The following is a 21,790-nucleotide window of genomic DNA, read 5'->3' as shown; positions in this document are numbered from 1 at the left end:
AGTAGTTTTGATTGTCGCTATGCTGTGCATTGGCTGAAATCCTGATGCAGAACGCTGGTTTGGTCAGTATGTTGCAAAAGCTGTTGAAAGACAATTTTTTCTGTTATCTTGGAAATGAAAAGTAGGTTGGAAATCGAATGATAATTTGAAACTATTGTAGAAACTGGAGGCAGTTTTTTAAGCATGGGACAAATGTGAGCATGTTTCCAGGACTTAGGTGAAATAGAAGAAAAGTAATCTAAACTAAACTCTGTATGTAAATAAAACAAATGAAAAGTTGAAAGTGACTGATTTGTTTTTCATAAGGAATAGAGGTAAAAGTAAAGTCAAAAAAGTTAGCATACAGAACATCTCAGTGGATCACAAGGGAGAGATATGGAAAGTAATTATAATTGAAAAAGCATAAGTGAAAGAAAAGATAACTAAAGAGAGAAAATTCAGTGTCAAGACTTTTTTTGAGGTATATGTGAATGGAGAAAGAGCAGAGATGGAATTGTAAAACAGAGCAGAAAAGGAGAAACATAGAGGGGGGGACAAGGGAAATGCAGAGATGTTGAAAATGTTTGGTATTCACTGACAGATTAGATAAAGTCTATCGGTTGTTGATGAGGGTTGAATGGTATTGGGGTAGATGCTGCTCCATGTACAGAGGAGTTTGTGTGGAACTAGCAAACATTAAAGTGGTAAGACTGGATGCTTCCTAAGATAATAAGGCAGGTCAAAGAGGTTCTTGCAGATCTTCTGAATACCTGTTCAATAGATCTTTGGAGAGTGGTTTTGCAGAACTGGAACAAGGGTGGCTTTTGTCCCTTTTTATAAAAGTGGTATTAGGGAGGAAGTTTAAAATTACAAACCAATTAGTTTGACCAGTGTTAGGATAAGGAAAAAATGAAGTGGGTTGCAGGATCTGAAAAAAACATGGTTTTTCTAGAGGAAATTGTCCAATAAATCTGATCAGTTTCTTCAGTTGGGTGACCAGAGTGTTAGATCACAGGTACTAGATATGGTGTACTTGGATTTCCACGGAGCCTTTTATACTGTTCTGCAAAGGAAGATCATAAATTCTACTGAGCAATCTAGAGCTGGGACTTAAGGTGGTGGACTGGATTAGAAACTGTTTGAAGTATAGCGAACAAATTGTGATTATAAATGGAGTTCATTGGCATGGCAGGAGTATTTAAGTTTTAATCGTACTCCTGTTATGGCTATCTTTACTTTGTGGGAGGCGGCTAAAGTGGTTCAGCGGGTCAGATCACCTCGTCAATAATATTTGCAAAGAATGGGGGCGAGAAGATATTAGAACTTGTAGTGCTACTAAAAAACTTTGAAGAACACCATAAATGTACACATGAAAATAAAGTTCTTAAAAAGCTGATAGCTGTGAGAGAGGAGCTTAATGCTTTGAAATGCTCAGAAACAGCTTATCTGAATTTGACCAGGCGACACTTTTATGAGTTTGAAAATAATCCCACTAAACTTTTAATGTGGCAGTTGAATAAAACCAGAGCAAAACAGAGTTGTCATTTTGAAAGACTATAAAAGTGACATCTTATATAACTCTAAACAAATGGCTGAAAGTTTGCCAGTTTCAATATTAGATGAATATAATGAGAACTAATATTGATGTACCAATTGATGTAATTTCTCATTGGTTAGAGTCTCTTAAGATGACACTCAATAAATTAATCAAAGTACCTTAAACCTAACTAAACAAGCTACTGGTCACTAAAGCAAAGAATATACAATTGCTCTTGTATATTCAAAATGCTGGGCCTTGATCCAACTCCTAGTTGCACAGTTCTGTACCACTTTTAAAGCCTTCATCACATTTGATAGAAAACTAAAAATTAGGGAATTAAGAGAGTCCAATTTAGTTAAAACTAACACCTGAAGAAAAGTTCTGAAATCAAAAATTATCTATCTTCTACACAATCTCAACCTAATATATATATATATATATATATATATATATATATATATATATATATATATATATAATACAATATACTCAACAACTGTTGTAATTATATTTATCTTTATTACATCAATTAATCTCATAAACCTAACAATTATTGTCTAAAATCCCCATATATCTAACATTCATTCATCCATTCACTCTAATTCAAATCTATAAAACTAATATCAAAAAATTATTATCAAACTCTATAACATTAGAATATCCGGAATGATTGTATCACTTATGTTTTTATAAATGTACTATTTTCAATAACAACACTGGTGTGAAACTTATTAATTACTCTGTCAGTCAAAGCACCTTTTCTTCGTTACGATCTTCACTCAATCCATTCGTAACCTGATATAGACTTCTCTGTAGCCATGTGAAGATCAATCCATTGATTATGTCAATTACCCACCACAGCAGGTTTAGATCAAAGTTTTATATTCCATCGTAAACCACAACTGATTTACTGTGTGCTGTACTACTGAATGACAGAAGTTCCATTCACCGTAATTCCAATCTTCACGGAACTAATGTTAAATCTTTTCCTTCAGTTTCAAACTGTTCATTGAAGATATCCTCTCATTGTTCACTGAAATAATCATGTACAGACCCTACACGATCGTGTTTCGCAAAATTTGCGTCTTCAGGGGTCAGTAATCTAAGTAAACAACAATAATAGCATACATTTGTATTTCACAAACAATATTTCAACCCTTTTGAAAACCAATATTGTAAACTCTTACCGGCTCTACAGGTGGCCAAGCATTCAACAATCCTGGATGTGCCGGTGGTAGCGCCTCAAAAGACGCCCACACATGCGCATACCAAGGCTTCAAAGAGACTGAGTTTAAATACCCTCTCACAAATTTAACCACTCTACTTCCTTGTTTAACCCATTAGGGCTTACAGTGTTCCAAAGATAGATTAGCCTTTGTTCTTTTCGCAATAACATGCGAGGCACATTTCCTCCCCTTTCAGAACTAATTTGACTCAAAACTACAAAGCGAAGATCCTGAACTTCATGTTTAACATCTACCCAATGTGAAACCAAAGGAGCTTCCATTCGTTTAGTACGAAGATTACTAAGGTGCTGTGCTATCCTAACTTTAATCTTTTTAGTAGTTAGTCCAATGTACCATAATTCACAGGGACATTTTATACCATACACACAATTTGCAGTATTGCAATCAGTACAAGCCTGCAAACGATATATTTTCCCTGAATGAGGAACAATCACCTCATTAACTTGCATGGCATAACTACAATATACACACCGATTGCAACTCACATGGCCAAAATCCTCATGTCTTACATTACATGCAGTATTATGCCCTGCCAATTGTTCACCTAAATTTCTACCCCGAGGAAATTGCTGAAAAACTTTATGTATGCCCAATATGGACCAATGACGTTTCATAATATGTATAATTTGACTAGATGACTTAGTGTAAGGTAACACACAAGTCAACGGATCATTTTTTACAGATTTATATTTCTGGTTATCACATGATGGTTGCCATTCATTATGATTATTAAACGCTCTCTTAGCCGCTTTTTTTAATATTTTATCAGGGTATCCTCTACACTGAAAACGTGAAATCATCTGGAGAGCTTGATGATTGTATTCTTTACGAGAACTGCACAACCTACGGACTCGAAGCAGTTGACTCGATGGTATACTATTTTTTAAATAATAGAGAGAGATGCCAATTGCTTAACAAAGGTCTCATTGAAAGAGACGTATGTATGAAGGTCACCCCAAGACTATTGGTCCTAGACAGGGGCAGTCGCACAGGGCCTTATGCTCCAAGGGGCCCCACAGCAGCAGCTTTAGCATCTCCCTCCCACTCCTTGCTTCAGCCATCATTGCCGTCTCCTGTTCTCAATCTAAGCGCCTTGGTCAGTTCTCTCCTACTTCCTTTAGGCTCCCTGCATCGCTGCCTTCTTCAGTCTGGGCCAGCGGCAGCATCAGTGAGGTAAACACACTGCCTTCAGCAGCCTGGAAGCTTTCTCTCTGCTGCAATTTCCTGTCCCACATAGGCGGGACGCTGCAACAGAGGGAGAGCATCTGGTGCCACCAAAGGCAGTGTGCTTACCTCATTGACACTGCCGGCAGCCTGGACAATTTAAGAAGGCAGTGGTGCTACAATTCGGAACTAAGGGAGCGGGTAGGAGAGAGCTGAAGGCGGTTAGATTGAGACGGCTGCTGAGTCCATGAGGTTGGTCTCCCTTTCCCTCTCCTCTGTGCACCCTTTATCCTCTTACCCAATCAAAGCAATCAAATCTATGAGCTGCTCTATCCACGTCATTCTTTATTGTTGGTAGCATTTTATTTTGGACCTTACTTATATTTTCAAAGATGCTGGCTTGTGTAGCATACAGATGTACACAGAGGAAATATCAGTTTCATCTAATTAGTTCCAAATCGTAATAATTGTGTCATTTGGAGGGACTGGTTATAGGGACTCACTCTATTCTGATGCTTTCACCTAGTAAAGGGCCACCAAAACAGACATTATGAGTATCAGTTGCTTAACAATCAGACTTATTATATATAAGTACAGTTTTAAAAAATCATTAATTAGTTTGAGACCTGGGAGCATTTAACATCTTTTTTCCTGTTCCTACATCAAAAGAAAAAGATGGCATGTGGGGACTTGCTCCTTTTGCTTTGTGGAATGCAGTGGTATATTATAAAAATACACTTGCTTTTTTTTATTATTGCTACAATTTCACAGAGAAGGTATTGAATAATGAGGAAAGAGTTCCCTTCCTGTAGAACTGTCCAGAATCAGTCTAAATGTGCTAACATTGTCCAGGTCAGCACACTATTAGCTGCCAAATTCATACAACGTTAATTATGTTCAGTGGAAAATAAATCTGTTGACTCGGGCTGTTTGCTATGTGAATATTCAATCATTGTTTCATTATTGCTACCAAGTATTACATATTAAGGGTATTTGTTTTAATTCATTTATCCAGTCCTTCCATGCACATGTTTTTTTCTTTTTAAATCCAATAGCATTGTGCTTATTTGAATTAGTTTTTCTGTACAAGTTTTGCTTGATTTGTCTTTATCTGAAATAAAAAATTTTAAAATACATCTTGTCAACAAGGGGCCAGGGCTAGGTGGGGACAGGGGACCCCACTGAACTGGTCTGCACAGGGCCCCACAATTGTTAAGACCAGTCCTTTATATAGAATCTGGGAAATGTGTCAAGTCCTGGAGATCTTGACTCCAGATGAATACAAACAAGGTAGAGATGGCAAGGAAATAGGTCTAAAATGGTGTGCAATCTGCACCAGAAGTCCTTTTACCAGAAACCCTATGAGTTGAAGCTTAGAGATGTTCAAACTGCAGAAAGATACTTCTAATGCACAAGAAGTAAACATTTATCAATGGAAGGATTTTATACAACAAGGGACCCCACTACATGAGAATCTGAGAGGCTAGACTCGGGTGCAATTTCAGGAAATATTTTTCATGAAATGGTATTGAGGGTGTGGAATGCTGTCCAGGAGCAGATGGTAGAGGCTAAAACATTTGAAGGGCATTTCTAAAGCGGGGTTCATACATTTCCACATGTGTTATGTGCATAAATGTACAGAATGCTGACAGTGTGTGTGAATGTCAATATTCACCAAAACGTATTCCGTAAGGGTGTGTCTAAATAGCATAGCTTGCAAATGCTAAAGGGCATGCATGGGGCAGAGCATAGGAGGGGCTATAATTTATGCATGTAACTGTTTTATTTATTTGAAAACTTTGTAGCTCACTCATCTACCATCCTGAGCGGGGAGCAATTTACACTCACAATCATAGGTACACATTTCACAAAACTCACAGTACAAACATACTATATCTTCTAAAACTTCAAAATCTAACAATGACTACTAACAGTCAGTCTAAAAGAAATTGGCATTAAGAAGAGATGTCAAAAGCTTGCTGAAACAAAACAGTCTTTAAAGCTTTTTAAAGTTGCCCGTGCTTCTTAAGGCTCTAACCTTAGTAGGCAGAGAGTTCCACAGCCTTGGCCTGTGATATAAAAGATCAAATTTCTATATTCATCCAAACAAACATTCTTAAAAGAAGATGCTGATCTCAAGGACCGAGATGGCTAATGTAAATGCAAACTTGCTGAAATCACTGGGGAAATTTTTATTGGTTATCACTTTGAATACCAGCAATAAAATCTTGTGTAAGTTCCATATGCATTCCTGCCACAGTTAATCACCCACACTTTTGTCAGCTGTATGACTGGTGTAACTGTGGCACCTAAATGTTAGGAGCACTGATACTGGGTTATGCTAGTATTCTATAACAACACCTGGGTGCCCAGATGCCATTATAGAATAGTCTCTTATTGTGGAGCATCTGGGCATCTAAATAGAAGCATCCAGAATTGCCCCTTAACAGACTTTAAGAATGCATAAGATAAGCATAGAGGATCCTTAGTTGCCAAACTAGGAAAGAGCATAAGAAGGACTTATTGGCATGTGTTTCTAATGCTCTGCTCACATGATTCAACAACAATTGTTGGGGCTTCCAGAATTAATAGTAAGCTGGGTAATATTAAATCTTAACATTTCTAGGTCTGTCTGGCAGGCTGCACAGGGGCTTTAGGAAGCCAGGCAAAATAAACATTGGTAGCTTTTTTAGATTATTAGAAAGCTTTTTAGAGAAGGGGAGTTGGGTGTGAACAAACTAGAGGACCTGATATGCTTATCTACTCAAAGATGGTAGAGTAAAAAGGAGGAAAATGACAAAGTATACTGGGATTATGAATGGTTGTTCTACCAAAGGTCAGCCTGTATAGATGGCAGCTTGGATATATTGTTTGCAACATGGACAGGAGTGACCAGACAGACTAGATGTGCCTGAGGGCCATTTTTTTGCCATAATCTTAAGCAGTTTGGGAAGACAGCTAATAAAGGGAATCCTCATATATACACGTATATCATAGGCAGTTTGTGTGCCTGTTTGTTTTAGTCGCCAGTGGTGCACATATATATAGGCATGCACACATGGGAAGCAATTCTGTAACAGGTTGCCAAAAGTTAGGCACCTGCTTTCTGCGGTTTGCCAGCCTATTGTATAAGAACACTTATGCATGTAAGTGTTCTTATAGAATACTGGCATTGGTACACCTGCATTTAGATGTGCACGCTTACACCAAGTCTATGTTTAGAATAAATGTGAGGGCCTAAATGCAATATTTATGTGCATAAATTACAGTATTTTGTAAATTAAGCACGTAAATATCAGCCCTGCCCATGCTCCTCCCTGTGATCACACCCTTACTTTTATGCAGTAAGCCATATGCACGTGTAAATTAAGAGAATAGCACCCATAGACTATGGAATGGGTTAGGCCTTAGGGGTCATGGCCATACCAATATTTTGACCAATACAGCATTAACAATCAGAGGTTGGGTTCAAGTCCTGAGATTGGTTTGTTTGGCTTGTCCAACCAGAAGAGTGTTCCGCTGTCCCTAAGTGCACAGTTAACGGGAGTAAAAGGCCACACCGTGTTGGTTGGAGGGAGTGGGGCACAGTCCTTGTGATGCTTTGCATATCCAGGGGCTGTCTGTCCATCATATTTGATGACCTATTCCAATAATAATAATTATTATTATGGCACATAACGTAAGCAAAGATTTGTCTAGTATCACTGGAGAATCTGAGTGTTTTATCCAGGTATCTATAGACATTGTAGCTTAAACCCAGAAAAACTTGTGGGGGGGGGGGGTGTTTTTTGTAAGTCTGCTGTTGTCAAATCTCAAATGTCAAGGTTTTGTTGAAATTTGTGTAGCCTTGCTATAACATTGCCTACTGTTTCAGCATCAATAGGGATAGCCTGACATGGCTTATTACAGAGTCTTACCATTTCTATTGTCAGATCTCAATACTCATTTCCAATTCTCTAATTCTTGTGTCTCCTGGTATCACAATATCAATGAAAATCACAGTATCTTTTTTTTTTTGGGGGGGGGGGGGGGTTCAATTATTGTGACATCAGGTGTGTGATGTTCTAAATGTTAAGTCTGTTTGAATTTGAAAATACCATATTTTTTTTCTATTTTCTACGACTTTTTCTACATGGTGGTTATACCAGTGTTTGTTGACTCTAAAGTTGTACTTCTTGCATACGCTCTAGTGAATCATTGTGCTTACCTTACTGTACTGTTGTTTGTAGTCAGTCTGGGTGATTTTACTAAATCCAGTATGCAAGTGGTCAATTTTTTCATCTTTTTTTCATTACATAGTCTACATGTCTACTAGTTAAAATATGTTGAATATTCACTTTTGTACAGTTTGTGAAGCTTGTTCCTGGACTGCAAAAATTAGTTTTTTAATCTCCTCCTTGAAGGTACCCAGCAGCAGCCATTACCAGATCCTGGTGATGTCCACGTTATTTTTGATTTCCCTAAGGTATTGCCCATGTAATGCCTTGTTTTCCCAGTTGGCCAAACAGGTATCTAATGTTCAGTAATGTTCTCATTTTTCTTTTCTGTCACCTTAATGCTGTTCTCCTTGGAAACTTCAATTAACATTTTCTCATTGCTGGTCCTGATGTAATCATTCAGTCTCCATTTTTTTTTTCCTCAACAATCTGCCTAACTTGGAGCAGAGCCCAGGCACCAGTTTTTCATGATAAATATAGCCAGTCAATGTCACTTTAGGCAAAGCATAATTCATTTTTTATTTCTTTTATTTGGATTTAGTTCACACCTTTTTCAGTAGTAGCTCAAGGTGAGTTACATTCAGGTACACTGGGTATTTCTCTGTCCCTGGAGGGCTCACAATCTAATTTTGTACCTGAGGCAATGGAGGGTTACGTGACTTGCCCGAGATCACAAGGAGCAGCAGTGGGATTTGAACTGGCCACTTCTGGACGTCTAGATTGGTTCTCTAACCACTAGGCTACTCCTCCATGTCACTCCTATATTAACTTGCTTATACTGTACTCACACCAACAAGTAGCAGGTGTAACTCAACAAAGTGCTAGTTCAAAGCTGTAGTGCACTGACCCCTTTTGCAGAATTAATTTAATTTTAAACAATTGTTCCTAAAAGAACGTGACATTTCAGTGCATTAGAAAACAGGCATGTTCTTAGACAGTAAACAGAGAAGCACTTCCTAAATCGAGCAACATATATAGGTATGTAAATTTGGGAATTGATCCCTGATACACCCACAGCTCTCCTTGGTGTACAGGAATGTTTTCTTTAATCTACAGGAAGCAAGAACAATTCTTATACATCAGATTTAGCTATTCCACTTTATAGCATACTTCATCCATCTTGTGTATGAGAACCTTAAGAAAGAACAAATGTCCTCAGCTAAATCAGGTCCACCACTGGTGGATCATTACACAGTAATATGTGAGTTGTAAGCCTTTAGCTATTTGTATGCTGTTCATGTTGAAATACTGACATTGGCATTTTATTTCATAAATATATACCATGTCACCAGTTATTGTCCCTATAAACAACTTCTTAAGATATGGAACTGGCCAAAACTGTACAATAAGTGAAGTACTAGTATCTGCAACGTTATTTTACAAATGTTTCAGTGTACACAAATGTATCATGATTGTTGTGTTGTGTCTTCATACCTAATTTAAACACCCATATGAATGTGGTCTGCGAAGCAGATTATAGATAGAGTCCATTGAAGTTGTCTTTTTAAAAGGAATTTTACAGAATATTCAAGTAGTGTAGCAGGGAAACGGAGATGCCTCTTGATCCCAAGACCAACAGACCCAACGAATGTGCCTACTTTTTGTTTGGCTCCAGAGAGTTTGTCTGTTGATGTAAGCTTTTTCATACTTCGCCATTAAGTTAGACTTGATACTGCCACAGGTTTTAAGACTGGTTGAAATGTCTTATGATTCAATGCAGAATATGTGGCAGCCATAGCACCCTTTACTAGATGTGGCACATCTTGTCTATTTATTTTTATTTTTTGTTACATTTGTACCCTGCGCTTTCCCACTCATGGCAGGCTCAATGCGGCAGGCAGTGGAGGGTTAAGTGACTTGCCCAGAGTCACAAGGAGCTGCCTGTGCTGGGAATCGAACTCAGTTCCTCAGTTCCCCAGGACCAAAGTCCACCACCCTAACCACTAGGCCACTCCTCCACTCCACTTTTAAGCTGGTAATGAGGCAACTGATCCCTACAGACTATCCAAGAATGTTTCAGAACTTGTCTTGCTGTGTATCACTGATGTGGATCTACATGCAGCATATGAGATAATAAATCCTTTGCTGCATCTGAAACTGTGTCCCAGTTCCCTCCACTCAGAGAGAAGTTTCCACTACCTATTCGAAGAAACATTTCTTCAGGAGTATCATTAGGTCCATTAGCAAAAGGAGTATATCCAGCCAGCATCGTATATAAGAGGACACCTAAGCTCCATATATCACAAAGAATATCATAGCCTTGTCTCATGAGAACCTCAGGTGCTTCAAAATTGGCAGTGTAACAAGTCCATTCTCACCTCAAAGCCGTTTTGCAAACCCAAAATTACAAATTCTGATTGAGTCGGCATTGCTAGAGTCATCCATATATAAAATATTACTAGGCTTAAGGTCCTGATGCAGTACCCCTTGACAGTGTAGATAGTCTACTGTTTTAGTTACTGTATACAACACTGCACTGGCTTCCCTTTCAGATAAATATTTCTGTCTAAAAATCCGATTAAGTAACTCTCCTCCCTTCATCAGTTCAGTAACAAGATAAACATATCTCCCTCATCATCATACACATCTTTAAAAATAATATTAGGATACTGGCCATAGGATCTCGCTTATTTTTGTCAGTGATCTTGACAGCAAACTCCATGTTTCTAATTATGTGTACGCATCGTTTACAAACAGTAGGAGCCAACACCAATGTCCTTCTTCAGTTCATACATATCAGTAAAACGTGCACCATTTCCATGAAACTGCTGGACTACAGGCAATACACTACTGAGGGAGGAGATTTTATGTTCTTCAATGATAGATGTTGAATCAAAGCTAAATCCTTTGAAGAGCTGATGTGCATTAGCACTGAGAGGCACTCCTGGAGAGTCTTCCGTTGTTTTTGCTGTAAATTCTGGATCAATGCAAAATGTATCCTCAGGCTTTCCAGAAGCAGGCTTAAATGGAGGTTGAATTTCCTTTCTGAATAGCGTATTCCAGTCAATAGTTGCAAAAAGGATGCCTCTTGATTTCTTCAACATCATCTGGACCCGCACCTAATCTGTTTGAAGGATTTCTTTAAAATAACATCCTTAAAAGACTCTGAGCTTCAGGGCTAAGGGATTTGTGGCATGCCTAATTTGGATTTTAGTATCATATTCACTGTTTCATTCCTATCTTTACCTTGGAAAGGTAACGTACCAGTGAGCATTTCAAATATAAGTACACCAAACGACCACCAATCTGCACTCTGTGTGTGACCCCGTCTGGAGCCATGTATTCTTCTGTGCCTCAAAATGAGTAAGCCTTCTTTTCTTGGTCTACCGATTCCTTGCTTAGTAGCTGTTCAGCATCAGGACCACCTATTTTTTTCTTACAAGAAAAACGTTTCCAAATGATCCCTATCCACAAACCTTAAGTAATTCAAATTGTCCAGGATCTGCCTTCTCACAGCCTTCTTTTACAAGATGAGTGATAGGAATGTCATTCAAACTTCCTTCTTCATGATAAGAATAGGACTGTCCTTCTTCCATGGGCTCTTCAATCTTTTTAAGACCATTCAGCTTACTGCTGCCACATTGTAATCTGCTTTCAAGTTTTCTGGTCCAGATTGTCCAATTCTAGTTGGGTCCAGTCTACAATCCCAGCTCTGTATCAGTAGCTGTGTATATTAATATTCCTCCTGATATTCAGCTGGCGTCTGCGTAGTGATTGCGATATTTAGTCAGCTGCGCTGTAACTGCCCAATGCCGACACTCAGACCAGCTATTCTATGCTGGGCTGTATCTGGCAACCGGCATTGAATATACAGTTTCATTGTTGACTGTGAGTGCTAACTAGTTAAGGGGTCCTTTTACTAAGCTGCAGCAAAAGGGCACCTGCATTGGCGTCTACATGTGTTTTTGATGTGCGCTGAGGCCTCCTTTTACTGCAGTGGGTAAAAGGCTGTTTTTTGTTTTTTAAAGAAATGGCCGCGTGGCAAGTGAAGCATTTGCCACACAGCCATTTTAAAGGGGAGCACCTACCGCCATCATTGAGGTGGCAATAAGGGCTCCCGTGCTAACCCGGCAGTAACCAGGCAGCACGTGGCACTGCCCGATTACTGCTGGGTAAACACTGGCGAGGGTGGGAACTACTGCTGGGCTGCTGCTGTAGCCCAGCAGTACTTCCGGTTTAGCGAGCAGGAAGCCCGCATTGGGCTTACTGCCGCTTAGTAAAAGACCCCCTAAGTGATTAGCAGTTAAAGATAGGCCTGCTATTTATGCCTATTTTAACCGCTGAATGTCTGCGCCTAACTGGCTATGTCACTAACAGCAGATATTTAGCAGGAGATAACCGGTTAGGCACTAAAACACAATTTAACCAGCCAGGATCTGTTCCTGACCAGTTAAATAGTTTCAAGTATTAGCCTGATTGTTGTTACCTACAATGCTGCTATGAAGGCAATTTTAAAAGCTATTTATTATATAAAGCACTGTTTTATTTATGGAAATAGGTCTTTTTGTAATTATACATCCCGTAAGCAGATAGCTATGTGCATGTAGTCTACATATACAGAAGTTTAATCAGATCAAGTAGAGGCATTGGGGAGGTGTTTGCATTTGTACACTTATCTTATAAAATACACATATGTGTGTATAAATTAAATCCAGAAATTTGTGCATGGTCAAGACTAAGTGCAAATGGAAGTGAATTCCCTGAGGTAATTTTCCACTCGGAAGTGTGCCCATGCTACTGCACAGGGAAGAAGATCATGTGTATACTCTTTATGATCAGTTACTAAATTATTCCACCTAGCTTAAAGTATTTTTGATACTATTTCATAGTGTAGTTTGATTCCAGCTACATGTATTTTTCCACTGGCCAGGTATTAAGGCAGGCCTCTTGAATTGGCTTAATGATAAGTGATCAGTTTTGCTTCTTCTGTGGTTGATGGGCCTTTTCTTTCTACCTTGATGTGATTGTACAGACATACCATTAGAACTCCTAGTACCACTTGATTTATGGGGTGCAAAAAGCTAGCACAGCCTTTGGTGAAATACAGTTCTGCACAGCACTGACTCTTTGACTTATTTCAAATCATCTGTCTTCCTCGTGAGAACCAGAATCATTCCCAAATTTTTATGTGATGGCTTTCATCAATGCCCTCTGCAGGGAAGCACTGCAGCTTGTGTCCTACAAAGGTGATGGAGCATTTAAAACATGCAAATAGGATGATAATTATAAATCCTTTGTCATTTTAGTTCTATTACAGTTCTTTTTATCTTGGCTAAGTTTCAGAACTTACACAAATCCTGAATATGAAACTGAGTAAAATATAATCTACTAATTCTCCATCTGTGTTTTATTTATTAATTTAGTTTGTTCAGGTACATGAGAGAGGTTTGCAGTGTATTTCTCTTTGCCCTAACAATACAGCCAGCGTGTTCAATTTATTCTCTAGGTCAAGGGATTATAATGATTTTTTGTTGTTAGCTTGTGAGTATCAGAGTCTTAAGCTAAATTGATCTTCCTAGCTTGAGGTTTGTGACTATCTTAAATGTGAATTGCTTATTAATTTGCTCAAGGCTTAAAATTATTTTCCACTTTAGATAACTACAATGTGATTGGGTGAAATTAGTTAAAAGAGAAAGATGGAACATGCTGAGCAGAGAATGTTATTTATTACCAATGAATCTTGTTTCTGCAGAGACTTCGCTTATGTAGCAAGAGACAAAGACACAAGAATTCTGAAATGTCATGTGTTCCGATGTGACACCCCAGCAAAAGCCATTGCGACTAGTCTCCACGAAATCTGTTCTAAGGTAAGTGACTCATAGACATGAAGAAGAACATACGACATCATTAAGCATTTGCAGGGGAATTCTATAAATGGCACTTAAAGTTGTGCACCCAAATTTGGGCATGTGCCCCATTTGTGTGCACAATTTAACGAGCCTTAGTGCCAATAATTGGGTGCTAACAATCCTTGGCACTAACTGGCAACAATTAGGATTTACGTGTGCATTTTGCTAAGCGCTGATTTATAAAGATGTGCGCGTAAATTCTTTAGCAAACAACTGCAAAGGGGGCGTGGCTATGGAAGGGTCAGGCATGTTCATTAAAGATGCGCACACTATTATAGAATTCAGGGGATCTGCATCTAATTTAGGCACAGGGATTTACACCACAGTTCAGTCGTGCCATTCTGTAAATGATGCCCAACTTGGAGTTCTGTTTATAGAACAGCACACATTTTTTTCAGCACCCAGATTTGGGTGCAGTTTACTGAATTTTGTCCTAAGTTCTCACGTACCTTAGTATGTGTTATTTAAACCAGACAAATATGGTCATTTTCAAAGTAGCATTTTTATCTTGAGATATTTATGAAAGTCATCATTGTACAAATCACATACATTTCACCAGCATGGTGAAACCAGTGATGTCTCTCAGGTCTGAGAATAATTTTAAAAAATGTTGGCATTGTGGAGGTAATTTTACAAGGGGAGGGGGTGGCACCTAGTTAAAGCATCTTATTAAGGCACTTCTGTAAAGCCTATTTTACAAAATCAATTAGGCATCTATTTGTCTTTATATATTGTGTAAGTGGCAGACATGGACATTTACAGTAGCCCTACAGCTGCTGTAAATATCCATGCTAATATTTGTCAGATACTCATGTAAATTAATGTATTTTGTAATCCACAAAATACATTACACTTCTACCTGTTCATATCTGCCATCAAAGTTCACACCATCAGTTCAAAGCATATACGCCAGTTAAACTTACAAGAGGTCATTTTCATGCATAAGTGGCCACATACACATGTAAATAACTAAAATACCTCCCAAGTGTGCATGTACTGTATGGCTTAAAGTATGTGCTGCATTATAAAATTACTGTCTGTATATGCCAACATGGGTAAAACATTTTAAGTTGCTGTTACGCCCAATATTCACCGCTACTTAACCAGATAAGAGAAGCTTCTTGGTTAAGTAGCACTGTCAGGATCGTACCCGAATTTTTAGTGGCACATAACTAATAGTAGTAGAAAAATGAGCAGACCAGCAGTCAGGAAGGATGTAAAAGAGACACCCAATGTGGCCTTATTTCACCCGCAGCATGCTTCTGGGTAAAAACTAAGATGCAAACAAACAATACAGTTAAAATCATACAAATCATAAAAATTAACTTCAAATATAAAACACAGACATGCCTAATCAGATAAATAATATTTAAAATGCATAGTCAGGCAGACAGTAATTATTGTTAAAACTGAGAAATGATGATGGTGAAAGCACGCCAAAATGGATCTACATATGCACAAAAAAACTTTTACAACAAAGATGTTAGCTCTTAACAGGATTTACCATATCATTTTAGTGCACAGCATAATTCAGAGCAAATCCAACAGCCTAAAAATATGACAGAGGTTTGTAAAAACAATACTCCTGCTGGAATTCTGTGCCATAAAAATCAAAATTATGCACAAAAATTCTGTGCACAAAATTAGCAAATTCTGCAAAATTCTTTTAACAAATTTGTAAATTATTCGTTTGTCATAATTTAACCAATATTATAGCCCCCCCTATACACAAATACCATCCCCTATCAGCTCCCAATGGCATCCACCTTTATACAGCCCCCTTCCCTCCCTCCCTCCACTATTCCCCATTTTTTTTATAGCACCCCTCTCTCCTTGCCTGTACCCACACGCCATCCATATTTTTTCAGCTGCCCCTGCACTCACCCGTGAGGTAGGAGAAGGAGGAGCTGCATCAAGAGTACCTTTTTTGGACAGGAAAGAACCCCACTCTTTCCATGCCACTGCTCTGGGCCAGTGCTGCTGCTTTTTACAAATGGCCGCCGAGACTTCCTGCAGCAGTCTCACAAGATTACCACTTGAAGTCTTGGTGGCCATTTTGAAGAAGTGGCGACAACATTCAGAGAGTGACGGCAGTGGGGAGGAAAGAGTGGGGCCTCTAGACCACCAGGACATGCTCAGAGAGACCCAGGGAAGGCCCACCAAGGCTCAGGGGCAGTGGCAGCAGGGGCCAGCAGCCAGCCAATTCCACTCAGAGCACAGATTCTGCACAAAAATGTTGAATTCTGCATGGCTAGGGAATTCTGCACAAATTATGCACTCCGCAGTTGGCAGAATTCCAGCAGGAGTAAAACTACAGCAGGTGAATCCACTGAGTTCTTACAATAAAGAAACATTTAAACCAAGCAATAAAGCTCAGGTAGTTCAAATGAAAGGTATTCACCTTTACCTGATGCTAGGGTTCACCTTGGGGAGTCAGCACCCAAGAAAAAGATCTAGGTGTCATTGTAGACAATATGCTGAAATCTTCTGCCCAGTGTACAGCGGCAGCCAAAAAGGCAAACTTGATGATAGGAATCTTTAGGAAAGGGATGGTAATTAAGACCAAAAATATTATAATGCCTCTGTATCGCTCCATGGTGCTACCTCACCTTGAGTACTGTGTCCAGTTTTGGTCACAGTATCTCAAAAAAAGATATAGCGGAATTAGAAAAGGTTCATAGAAGAGCAACCAAAATGATAAAGTGGATGGAACTCCTCTTATATGAGGAAAGGCTAAAGGTTAAGTCTCTTCAGCTTGGAAGAGACGGCTGAGGAGTGATATGACTGAGGTCTGCAAAATCCTGAGTGGTGTAGAAAAAATAGAAGTGAATTGTTTTTTTACTCTTTCAAAAAGTACAAAGACTAGGGAACACTCAATGAAGTTACATAGAAAAGTTTTTAAAACAAATAGGAGGAAATGTTTTTTCACTCATCGAATAGTTAAGCTCTGGAACACTTTGCCAGAGGATGTAATAACAGTGGTTAGCATATCTGGTTTTAAAAAAGGTCCTAGAGGAAATGTTCATAATCTGCTATTGAGACAGACATGGGAAATTCACTACTTGCCCTGGGATCAGTAGCATGGAATGTTACTACTATTTGAAGTTTCTCCGAGGATGAGCAGGCATAGTTGTTCCTACATGTGGGTGGCGTCATCCTACAGAGCCCCAGTGCGGATGCTGAATCACTAGCAATAAAGAAAATTCTAGCAGCATCCCACCATGCATTCTCTGGTGCCTTCCTGCTCGAGCACGGGTCTCTTTAGTCTGTGTTTTTGGTAATTTTTTCGCTTTTGCGAGTGCCTTCCCCAGTGGGTAATTATCTCCCTTAATTTATTTTTCCTATTTTCCCTTCCTCATATGTTTCAATAGTTTTTCAGCATTTTTTTTAGTTTCCTTTATTTTTTGTGAGTTGCTGCACGGTTAGTCTGCAACCCCAGCCTCAGTTTGAATGCTTTCCTTTTTTACTTGTTCAAAATTGAGGAGTTTAATTTAGCCAAAATTCTTTTCTCAGTGTCCCAGAAGAGACCCCTAGTGGTTTCAAGCGATGTGCTAAGTGCCAACAAGTTATTTCTCTCACAGACCCGCACAACTGGTGCATTGGGTGTCTTGGGTCAAACCATGACCCCTCTTTGTGATGATTGTCTTTGTCCACGATTGGCTCCTGTTGAGCTAATCACAGAGATTGTGACTGGCTTAACAGGAGAAGCTTTTTGGCTCTTCGAAGATCAGATCATTGTCTTTGGCACCAGCAACATTGACCTCCATGGCTGCTCTGACAACGGTAACCACTGGGAGTGCACCAGCATCAAGTGGATTTCCACCTGCCTTGACACCAGGCACTATTAGCAGGCACTGGGACCGGTCAGCATTAGATCCCACACTGGAGAGATGCTTGGATTTGGCAGTGTCCTCATTGGCACTGAGGGATCAAGGCTGTATGCATTGGGGGAAGTCCAAGAAGCATAAGCATCGGTCCTCCTCGACACATGGCGCTGGGAGCACTGGGCATTAGACTCTCCAATATCTGAGAAGCACCGGCATCAAGAGTAGTGCACCCCTTCTTTGGAAGAGGTGCCAGTGTGTCAGTCATCAAGCAGCCAGGTCCCCGACACCAGTTCGGCACAGATGACTTCCCAGGCTGCCTCCACACCGGCTCCCATTCCTTTGCTGATGACCACCCTCGATGAGCGGTTACAGAACATGATCCGAGAAGAGCTGGCGCAGTTGCTGTAGAGTGCTTCTGCTTTGGCATCGAGGGTGCTTGCTCCCTCAGCTGAGCAGCCCCATCCCTTCTCTGAGGCTCCACCGATGCCAGTGTTCAGATCAACCCACTCAAAGGCAGTATTACATCATTTTTCTTGATGATGAATCTACTTATGTAAGCAGTGCAAGCAGTCGTACTGTTGGATTTTTCAGTTGTTTTGTTACATTGGCTGGCTACATGGAAGTCATCCGAGATGATTTCTTCTAGATCTCCTACTTGTCCATCTGATTTGATATGTTTAGAGAATCTTTGCATCTCAAACACATTTTTATTTTACACTTTTAGCACTGAAGATCATTTTCTAAACCCTTAGCTATTTTTTTCCAGTTTTTGAAAGTTCTCTTTTATTTTTTTTCATCCATTCTGGCAACTGTTCTCTCTGCTATAGATTTTTGTTTATCTGCAAACAGGCATATTTCTGCCTCGATTCACTGAGATATTTCAAAGTACTGTTCTTAGTACCAAGTCCCAAGGTACTTCACTGGTCTCTCTGCTTTCACTAAACCAGTTTCTGATCCAGTTAATAACTTTGTCTTATTCCAGTTCTGTCCAGTTTTCTTATCAGTCTTTTGTGTAGAACAGCACCTAAAACCATATAGAAGTCCAGATAGATAATAATACACCTTCCTGATCCACCACTATTATCACTCCAGAATGCCGATGATGGAATAAAAGAGGAAGGTAGATATATACAGCATTTGTGAGCATAATGTATTCACTAGATTAATTGTATTATTTTTAATTTATTAATATAGGAAAGAAATTCTGGCAGACACAGTGGGACATCAATAATATAAAATTTTTCAAGAATAATGAATAGAAGTTCTGCCAGCAGACAGAGGGAAGATGTAAAGCTATTCTTATCTAAAAACAATAACATAAAATTACTTGTCCAGAATTGTGTTAGCATTGTATTAATGAATAATGTATTACATTATATAGAAAGTATTATGGTTTATTGAAATGTTCTTATACTGCCCAATCTAAAACATGGGTCTAGGAGGTTTACATAAAATCAAATTAAAAGCAGGAAAGGAACACCATTTCATAAAAGGAAAGAAAAATAATCCAGATATACAGACAAGGCTAAAGTTCGAAGCTCGGTCATCACCAACACATTCACAACAAGAAACTATAGTAAAGAATTTCAGACAACCTTCCTACCAAGTTAATTCCGCTGGTCTCATAGCAAAGCCCCAAGAAAGGCACAAATAAATAAATGAGCTTTTAAAAGCACTCCAAATTTCTTATAAGATAGCATTTTATGGATCATTACTAGATGATAAGTAAATTTAATGAATTTAGTGTCCTGTTTACTTGTACACTTAGCATGCGCTAACGTTAGAGACACTCATTATATTCCTATGGGTGTCTCTAGCATTAGCTAGAGTGTGCTAAAAGGTTTGCGTGCCTACAGCGTGGCTTAGTAAACAGGGCCCGTAGTGTTTTTTTTTTCTGGCAGTCCACAGCTGTTAATGCGGCACTAATTTTTGTATGTCAGTAGTTTACTGCATAGGGAGTAAATGTTTTCTTCAGCACATGCATTAGAAAGCAATGTGCTGGAGCTTAGCACAGCATTCTAACACAGAGCTTACCACATGAAACCAATGCCCAGATCACTCAGGTCGTTAAGAGCCCTACTTTTAAGCCATGATTCAGTTTGTGGTATTCGTAAATAGGAGTTCATTAAGAATGAATGTTCATGGTCTCAAACATAAGAAATTTAGGGGCCCTTTGACTAAAGCTTAGTGCGCGCAAATGGAATTAGCATCAGCAAAATGCTAAGAAGCTCATAAGTATAAAATGGGCTTCCTAGCATTTAGCAATAGCTAAGCTTTAGTCAAAGGGCCCCTTAGATTGTACTCTAAATACAGATGCTGCATTGAGGGTCCCTTTTGGCAAACTGCAGTAAAAAGTGGCCTTAGCACATGCTTGTGCAGGTCATTCCTGTGCACTAAGGCCATTTTTTTCACATGGGTAAAATGGCTGCTTTTTCTATTTTTTTTTAATTAATCGCCACACCCAAATTTTCCTGTTAGGGCGCCATTAGCACATGAGCCCCTACTGCTACCTATTTTGTAGGTGGTAAGGGCTCACTTGCTAATCACATGCTAATTGGATAGTGTGTGGCATGTAACCAGTTAGCACAGAATACGCTTACTCTCCGCTCCCAGCACTAAAAAATAAAATCTATATTTTAGTGAGTGGGAAGCACGTTCTGATGCCAAAATTACCACTGGATGTCTGAGTGTGCCCCACAGTAAGGCATTTTAAGCTACAGTAAAGTTGCTATTTCCATTCTTTTTATCCTGAGCTGAAAAAGGAGGACAGAGGTCCCATTATTCAATTTTTGGATTCATTAAATGATTTGTGTTCTGTGAAGCAGCTTGTAGCTGATACTGTTGGACTACTTTAAAAAAAAAACCAAAAAAACCTTTTTTCACATTGATGATATGATTGTCCTGTTTTGTTAAAGGAAGTTTTCTTATGCCCATGAAGGAATTTACCCTGAGTTTGTATTCATATAGCAAACAGATGGGGGGGGTGGGGGTCTGAGGCTTTTTTTCCTATTTTCACACTATGGACTAAATTCTGTATATGGAGCCAAAAAAAAAATGAGCACTAAGCATTGTTCTACAAACAGCACTCTGAGTTGGGCACCTTTTATAGAACCGTGTTTGGGATCCATGCTGAAACCAACTGAAACCATCCTCGCACCTAAATTAGGTGCAGATCTTCTGAATTGTGTAACACTGCACACAAATTCCAGGAACTTCCCTGACCTGCCCATGGCCACATCCTTTTTGTATTGCGTATAAAAATGTACGTGTGCACCTTTATAGAATAGTGACTAAGAGATGCGTGTGTAAATTTAAATTATTTCCAATTAGCACCGATAATGATAGTGCCCAGTTATTGGTGCTGATTGGCTTGTCCTGCAGTTCAGTTGCACATCCAAATTGGGCGCACGGTCAAATTTGCATGTGCAGTTTTTTGCACTGTATATAGAATTAGGGGATATATGACTTTACAAAGAGTGTAAATGTTTTCTTGGATCTTTTTCCATATGTGAAGTGTCTTTTTTTTTTTTTTGCATGATTTGAATGTTCTTCACTTTCTCTTTTGTATTATTGATCCTTAAAAAAATTCCTGCAAGCATAATTAGTCTTTTCCAGCTGCACCCTACCCCCCAACCCTAGTTTTACATTGAACTTAGAATCTAAGATTAGATTCTGTTTCAACCTCAATCATTTTTCAGTTTCAAATATCTACTGTTGTGAACAGAACATGTAACTAAACAAAACTTCCTTTCATAAGGCTAACTGCAGGGCATAATAACCAGACCCCAGCACAGCTGTCAAGACAGTTCAGCTCTGCTATAATAGGAATCAAGGTGAGGCCCTAATACATGCACAGTACCTACCGTTACATATTGACTAAATCCTTCAGAGGAGAGAAAATTCCCTTTTGGTTAGAAGCCAAATGCCAAGGAATCAAAGTAAATATTTATGCTGGGCAGTTGTGCAA

The 21,790-nt window shown here is 39.1% G+C and overlaps 1 protein-coding gene and 1 pseudogene across 9 annotated transcripts in view; one reads left to right on the top strand and one right to left on the bottom strand.

Moving 5' to 3' along the window:
* APBB2 (amyloid beta precursor protein binding family B member 2) overlaps positions 1-21,790 on the top strand; it is a 664,454-nt gene that overhangs the window by 626,455 nt on the left and 16,209 nt on the right. For all 9 annotated transcript variants that reach the window (XM_030191336.1, XM_030191335.1, XM_030191332.1 and 6 more), the window contains one exon: positions 13,840-13,954. In XM_030191336.1, coding sequence (XP_030047196.1) covers positions 13,840-13,954 — 115 coding nt within the window. The remainder of the gene's footprint in view (positions 1-13,839; positions 13,955-21,790) is intronic.
* On the bottom strand, positions 9,803-11,683 carry LOC115461757 (annotated as a pseudogene).

Source organism: Microcaecilia unicolor, chromosome 2 (genome assembly GCF_901765095.1).
Source record: "Microcaecilia unicolor chromosome 2, aMicUni1.1, whole genome shotgun sequence".
Taxonomy (NCBI): domain Eukaryota; kingdom Metazoa; phylum Chordata; class Amphibia; order Gymnophiona; family Siphonopidae; genus Microcaecilia; species Microcaecilia unicolor.
The sequence above is the reverse complement of the archived record's forward strand: the minus strand, read 5'-3'. Positions and strand labels throughout refer to the sequence as shown.